Raw genomic sequence first — 7,775 nt, forward strand, 5'->3', positions numbered from 1 at the left:
TTTAATGAAACCAATTAGCCTTAATCGGTTTGGGAACCAGTTTAGCCCAAAAGGGTTCGGTTCGACTTGAGCCATCCCAAATCAAGCTCAAACCAAGGTCAAGCCTGAACAGTACCGAACCAAACCGCCAAATTGTTAAAACACGGTTTAATGGCTAAACAATACCTGAACCGAACCGCCAAATAGTTCAGGCTTGAGCCGAGCCGTTGATGACTCCTAAGGCAAAAAACTGAAGAGTAGAGAAAAGTAAATAGTAAGGAATGAGAGATCCCCATGGGCATTCCAGGAAATAAAGAAAAATCCGAGCCTTTTGATTTATGACCGTTTGGCCTTTCCAAAAGGGCAGGCCTCGAATTTTTGAAATCCTGCGCTTGTTTTTTGCTCATAGAAGCACAGGCACAGACACACGCAGAATCAGAGAGAGAAACAGAAAAACAGAGACAAAGATATGAAGGATTTCGATCTCCCTCATCGCACTCTCCGTTTCAAGGCTTCCATGGATCCTCCTCTTCCTCCCCCTGTTTCATCTCGACCCATCCGTTGGAGGAAAGGAGAGCTTATCGGAGCAGGCGCATTCGGCAGTGTTTATATGGGCATGAATCTCGACTCCGGAGAGCTTCTCGCTGTTAAACAGGTTGGATTCCACTTCTTTCTTTCTTCCTCTGGTTTTTCTAGATAGGTATGTATGTATGTGTGATGACACGGGCATATATACCTGCGTATGTATGCATACATGCATAGAATCTCAAGCTTTTTGATTGATCCACAGATAAGAAATATGTTTGTAAGCAATTTTTACGGTTCCTTTGTGTCGGGGACATTGAAAATAGATGAAGACTTTTTGCATTATTTCTGAAGATTTTGATTTGTGATCCAAGAAGATATAGCATTTTTGTACAGTGGATTGGCGAGCAAGTGGAAGAAAAATGCCCTGAAGCATTTCAGGGTTGCTCTGTGATTCGAATTGTAAAATGATGAATGTATATTCACATTCTTCTTGAAGGTCTCACTTGCTATTAAGGAATATCTACTTCTGATTTCGTTTGATTGACCAATCTCCCTGGACATCAGAGCAAGGTTCTCAAGAAAAATGTCGAAATGTATTTTTCCAGTTCCAATTTGGCAGAATTAATTGTCAATAGTCATGTTGGAAATTGGTAAATGGTTACCTTGAGCAGTCAAATTTTAAATCTCATACATGCGTGCACACACACACACACACTCCTCATCACAATCGACGAGTTCAAACATTCCAGAATGCCAGTTGTGTTGTTTGTTGGGGCCTAATTGGTAAACATAGCATTTAGAGTTTTCTGGAAATGTGGCTCAATGTCAAGGTTTGATCTACGGAGTCATTTATCTTGAAAAGTATCTCGTCAGTTGAGTAGAGATTATTACAGAGATTTCAGTTATTCAATACATCATCATTGCTTTGTTGATTGCTACCTGCTATGTTGAGATCACATTAGCATTAACATGGAAAATTAGGCTCCTTATCATGAAAACCGTTTCAAGTAGCATTATTTTACTCATGGATGCATCACTCTATTTTTCTTGACTGCCATTAATCTACAGCAGTTGAGCAGGGGACTAATACAGAGATTTTTAATTGGTAAATATTTTGTCTCAGAAATGATGCTATCAGCCATGTTGAAAATGAGTCAATAAGAAAATGACAGAATTAGGTCTCTTAGACTGACATTATTGTTCTTGATAGTCACAATGTACCTGCTTGATGCAATTTGCTCGAATCTAGCAGTCATTGTAAATTGTCATTTATAGGGCCACTTTAATCACCCAAGCACACTTTGATACTGAGTTATTGTTTTAAACTTGCTCTATACCACAAAAACTCAGGTAACCTCTTTTCTTTTAACTTCTCAGGTCCTTATTGCTGCTAATAGTGTTGCCAAGGATAAGGCTCAGGTAATCTTCTCAAGAGATACTGAAATATTCTATTGTCATATAAATCTAACATCAAACTAACCATCTGTCTGAACTCAAACCAAAAGGCTCATGTGAGGGAGCTTGAAGAGGAATTGAAGTTGTTGCAAAACCTTTCACATCCCAACATCGTGGTTAGTATTTTGACTTTATGCTTGTTCTATTTGTAACTAGGTTTAGGAAAAACTACATTTTATAAGTTGTTTCATGGTGATAACTTGTCATACCAGAGATATTTAGGCACTGCAAGAGAAGATGATGCACTCAACATATTTTTGGAATTTGTTCCTGGAGGATCTATTGCTTCACTTCTTGGAAAGTTTGGGTCGTTTCCTGAGGCAGTAAGTTATTAAGTCTATGTTAAAGATTTGCTTCAGCAAAACAAATAATATCTAAGAATGCTTACAGAAACATTTATTTTTCCACAGGTGATCCGTATGTATACAAGGCAGCTATTGCAAGGGCTGCAATATCTTCATAAGAATGGTATCATGCATCGTGACATCAAGGTTAGTTTTTAATGTTTAAACTTTAACAATTGGAGCTTCTAGCAAATTGTGATCAGATGCCAGATAGAGAAATGATTTTATCTGTATGTTGCAGGGTGCCAATATATTGGTTGACAATAAAGGTTGCATCAAACTTGCTGATTTTGGTGCATCAAAGCAGGTTGTGGAGTTGGTGAGTCTCTTTGATATGCGAAATGTATGCATATTTGTGTAAATCGGCATCTTTCCTTAAGAATATCTCACCTTTTTTTTGTAAAAAATGCCATGCTATATAGCACCTTCTAAACTCTTATCCGGACAGGTCACATTATCAGGAGCAAAATCGATGAAAGGAACTCCATACTGGATGGCTCCTGAAGTCATCAGACAGACAGGACATGGCTTGTAATTTTCTCATACTTTTCTCAATCCTTTTTCCTAAATCTTCATAATCTGAAATCCTATTTATTCCCAGACCAGCAGATATATGGAGTGTTGGTTGTACCATAATAGAAATGGCTACTGGAAAACCTCCCTGGAGTCAACAGTTTCAAGAGGTAATCTCTTTATTTGTGCATTTGGTGATCATTTGGTAATGGTAAATATAAAGGGAGTAGTTGATATATTTATGAATTGAGTTGCTTTAGGTTGCAGCCCTCTTTCACATTGGGACAACAAAATCACATCCTCCCATACCTGAGCATCTTTCATTGGAGGCACAGGATTTCCTCTTGAAATGTCTGAAAAAGTAAGTTTTTCCAGTATCTCAAATGAGTTAAGAATGTTTTTTATCCCAATTAAGCTTGATTTTATGGCTTTTTTCAGGGAACCCCATCTTCGACCAACTGCTACAGAACTTCTTGAAGTATGCATGTATTTCAGCCTATTTCATTTTCTGTTTGTTTTTTTAGAGAATGTTTACTTATGAAAAACTTGTGCCATTTCAGCATCCATTTGCCAACCCAGATGAATATTCTAGTACAGTGTCAGGTTCTTCACAGGTAAAATCAACCTTTCCATGAACCCATTGCAACAAATAGCTCTTGTCTACATTTTATATTAATGTGTACACTTGTCAGAACAGATCTCTCAAGCTGTGGATGGCTGTAAGAGGAGACATCTGTGAGTATTATTACTTTTGGTCTATCATTCATGTTATGGAACAGACATATTTTCAGAATGCTAACATAACATTGCATGGTATTCAGGGATATTGGAAGCAAGCTGAATCCACTGGTTGAGTCAGCTGTCAGACGCTCTCTAGGTTTCTTCCGGAAATCTCATGCCATTGACATGAAATCTGGGAAGACCAATCAATGTTCTGAGTTGGATGTAAACTGTTCTGTTATACTGGATACGGATAGTTTCTCGGTAAATCCAATCTCTCTGCACCTGGATTGTTAGTTTCCAAAGGTGTATTAAATCCAGTTACTTTGATTGATTGGTGATCATGTAAGTTTTAGTGTTCTTATTTGTGGACATTTCATTTCAGAGTTTTAAATCAACATCTGAGCCCCCTAAATTCTATGATGCGGGATGGGACCAGTTCGATTTTAATCCAATGGCAGAGCCAACAAGTTTTAATCCAGTGTCAGATCCATCTTATCTGACTGATAACTGGGGTAACCACCCAGAAAACAATAAAAGCCAAGACATGGTGCGCTTGCTGGAAAACAAGAAACATAGTATGAAGGATAATTCAGAGTTCTCTTTTCAGCGTTTGTCTGCTGATGATGATAACGACGACGATGACGAGGTTACTGAGTTGAAGATAAAGGCATTTTTGGATGAGAAGGTATATATATCCAATTGAATGTGGTTAATAATAATTTGTTTTCAAAGCACCTTTTGCTATCAAAGAATCTCATGTGGTTAATATTTTATCGAAGGCTTTGGAGCTGAAAAGGCTGCAAACTCCATTATACATGGAGTTTAAGAGTATTCAAAATGTGGCTGGAGATATAAACAATGTTAGGGCTGAGAGTTTTCCTACACCTTTGAGTCAAGTGCAACAAGTATCTTCAACTAGTAGATCATCACTGAGCAAAAATAGTACTCATAGTGGGCTCTCTATTGGTTGTAGCCGTGAAAGTGAATTGAGTGTTTGTTCTGATAGCCCCAGTGCAACTAACAATCGAAGTGTAAATTTCTATCCTCATGGTGAATCTCCAAGACTGAATGAATGGAAGGGTCTCCTTCTGGAAACTCAGCAGCCTCTGCCTAGCCCAAGGTATCTCCCATAACTTAATTGAGAGTGGATCTTTCTTCAACTGTGAAGGACTTGCTACTTGTATTTAATACATTTGCATACTTATATGTGGTGAAAATAATATAAGTGCTTGTCAATTATTTGGATTTGGATTGAAGTTTATTTTTTGCTTTTAATTGTGAAGGATATTTGCATATGCATATGCGTGCTTCTATGATAAGAATACCATGAGATTAAAGACTTGAATTGATTTGTATAGGCTGCTGATTGTTTTTCTAATGTTAAGGACATGATGCATATGCATGGTTGTATGATAAGAATAATACAAAGATTTGCGCAGATTCACATTAAAAACCTGGTTTGATTTTTGTAGGGTGCTGAATTCATCAGAACAGCAGAGGCTTTGGAAAGAAGAGCTTCAAAGAGAGCTGGAAATGAGAAGAGGTATACCACAAGTTTGGCTTCGTGGCAATTCAATGAAAAGCTATATCTAAATGAATTTTAGTGTCATGGCATTCAATGAAATGCTATATCTAAATGTGTGGTATATGTGATATGATGTCAATGCTTCAATGGTATACTGTGTCTAAGTGTGGCATTATATGATATCTAAATTCATTTTTTATTCAGTGGCATGTACTTCTTTCAATATAGTGTATAAATCTGTTATATAATCTCTGAATGTGGCATATAATGATTAAATCCATTTAATGTTTAAAAACTTCTTGCAGAGGAGAAGAGGATGCGCTCCCGCCCCACTGGCAGTACGAAGTTGTCGTCATCAGTCGGCAAATCAGCGTCATTGAAAGAGCCAGTAACCATGAGGCATGGTGTATGTAGAGCATTATGATGCTCTGCTAGACCTAATGGAGCCCCCCCCCTTCCCTGTTCACCATCACCGTTATTGTCACCTTCACCTTCATTCATCGTCTATATAATAGTGTGTCTTGTTCATCTTATATGTAGATCTATCTGCAAAACAGCCCATTTGCAGCCACAGCCATCTTGTCACCCCTAAAAAGATATGAAAAAAGTTGCATTTTGGAGCAAATACATGTGTATGTGTTGGTTGATATATATCATCATTTTTTCCCACAGTTTTGTACATATATTGGCGAATTTCCGTGTCTTAATCAAGGCCAAATGGACACAAACACGTGCTCGTGCACACATACATACACAACAATGTCTCGGTTATAGGAGTTTCAAAAGTTTTTACATCCAACTAAAATCCATGTGCCCTAAAGTTGGTATGATTATGGCTATATTTCCACAGCTGTCCCATTCCCATGCATCATGATGATAGTGTCCCCATATTTCATTTTTTTTCTAAGGAAAACTAGTGTGCTAGTGTTTCTAGTTACTTCTTGAATATGCTCGTTTAATTGGTCGACCTAAACCCCCACACGTGTGTTTTGCGTCCTTGTTCATCCAAGAATTCTTCAATTGCCTTGTTTGCCTCCCATGGACCTAAATGCCTCGTACGATTTGAACCTTACATTGATTTAGATGCTTGGGAAGTAGTTTATGTGGGCTATGGGCTTGCACAATTTAGTATGATTGGAAAAGGAGTTGGTTGAAACTTATTGGACGATCTACATACACCTAGGGGTATGAAGTGATTATATTAATAGGTAGAATAAAGTGTAATGGTGAATCTAGAGACTTCCTAAAATGTAATTAGTGGATTTTGGTATTGGGGGATTCAAGTTATGAGGTGACATATCACAAAAATGTGAATGCAAAGGTTTAGGTTTTGATTGAAATTCAAGGCTTAAGTTTTATGTAAAAATATCAGAGGGGGTACCTGCTAGTACTTTTGTCAAAATAATTGTGTCAAACAAAGTCAATTAGGTTGGAAGGTAGACTAAGTTGGGGTTATGCTCCATGCTTTCACATGATTTTTTACTCCATGTTAGGATGGGATTCTAGTGTCATATTTCTCTTATGTGGGGATTTGTAGGGGCTCTAATCCTAAGTGTCCTTTCGGAAGTGTCATTTTATTATTGAGGACTACGAAGTGTCAAACCAACAATACTAAATGACTATTATATGGTGTTGAAATATCACATTCATATCCAAGTTTTGATCATTTGTGACTTTGAGAGCGTCAAAAGTGTGTATGATACATGAGACGAAGGAACATTTTATTCATGAGATCAAGAAATTACGCTTTTCGAGATCATTAAGAAGAAGATTGGTGATGCTTATTTAGAGTTTATGATTTTATTAATAAGAAAAACTACAACCTAATAATGAGTTTTGTGACTTCGGTGCCCTCCTACATCAATATTTAATCATAACTAGTAAATCATAAGTAATCACAAGGAGTCGAAACATAATTTAACAATGAGTGTGTTGTTACTTTTATCATATATTAGAGAATAAAGCTAAAGTTATCGACATCTAGTGGAAAAAATGCCTTTTGAGTCATACTTGACCTCTTGTGCATAGCGAGATCTTACAAATTGTTGCATGTCATATTTTTAAGCCAAGTATTTCGTTGGAGTCTTTCTAACACTTTCATCGTGATATATTATTGTTATCCTAAATGTAGATATATGAAGTGTAGGGAGATATTTTTGAGAAGTTGTTTCAAGTACTAGATATTAGTTTGTTATTCTTATGGTCTCTTTTCCTTTAGCGATATTGTGGAGCATCGGTTTCATGGACCAAATTTTAGTCTGTTATTGTAATTTGTAACATTTCATTTATTTTGTGAGATCATCTTATTACAACTATCGCATGTGTTAACTTTATTATGCAACATTGTACAAGGTTAAAGAGTCAACTTCGGGAAATAAAGAAAAGGTGAAAAGTGCATAAGAAAGTAGACGTTTGAAATATATTATGTGCTAAGAAGACACTTTCCACAACCCATGGGTTGAAAATGACAATATTGGTTATAGAAAGGCCTTTGTTCACGTACTCTTTTCTGCCTACATGAACTTATAACTTCATTTCTTATTGAGATTTGGCCAGTGGCCACAACATCATGGAAGATGAATATAAATAAAAATATATATATCTGCATTCTCACAAGTGTTGAAATGTATCGCGCAAAACCTAACAAAAAGGTACATCGTCAACATTGTGAAACAACTTAGAAATGAATTTCTCGCTTTATTTAATAT

General features: G+C 36.8%; 1 protein-coding gene across 1 annotated transcript; it reads left to right on the plus strand.

Moving 5' to 3' along the window:
- The first annotated feature begins 414 nt into the window (after positions 1-414).
- Positions 415-5,732, plus strand: LOC147852063 (mitogen-activated protein kinase kinase kinase NPK1-like). Its single transcript, XM_087334481.1, has 17 exons — positions 415-634; positions 1,885-1,926; positions 2,013-2,078; positions 2,175-2,285; positions 2,373-2,453; positions 2,548-2,625; positions 2,755-2,837; positions 2,908-2,989; positions 3,080-3,180; positions 3,258-3,297; positions 3,380-3,433; positions 3,517-3,554; positions 3,641-3,803; positions 3,925-4,227; positions 4,322-4,662; positions 5,015-5,085; positions 5,373-5,732. The coding sequence occupies exons 1-17, from the start codon at positions 449-451 to the stop codon at positions 5,489-5,491; spliced, it is 1,959 nt and encodes a 652-aa protein (XP_087190607.1). The 5' UTR covers positions 415-448; the 3' UTR covers positions 5,492-5,732.
- Positions 5,733-7,775: the final 2,043 nt, after the last annotated feature.

Source organism: Azolla caroliniana, unplaced genomic scaffold (assembly GCF_043228905.1).
Source record: "Azolla caroliniana isolate FFs.n. ecotype wild unplaced genomic scaffold, voAzoCaro1.0.p SCAF_18, whole genome shotgun sequence".
Classification (NCBI taxonomy): domain Eukaryota; kingdom Viridiplantae; phylum Streptophyta; class Polypodiopsida; order Salviniales; family Salviniaceae; genus Azolla; species Azolla caroliniana.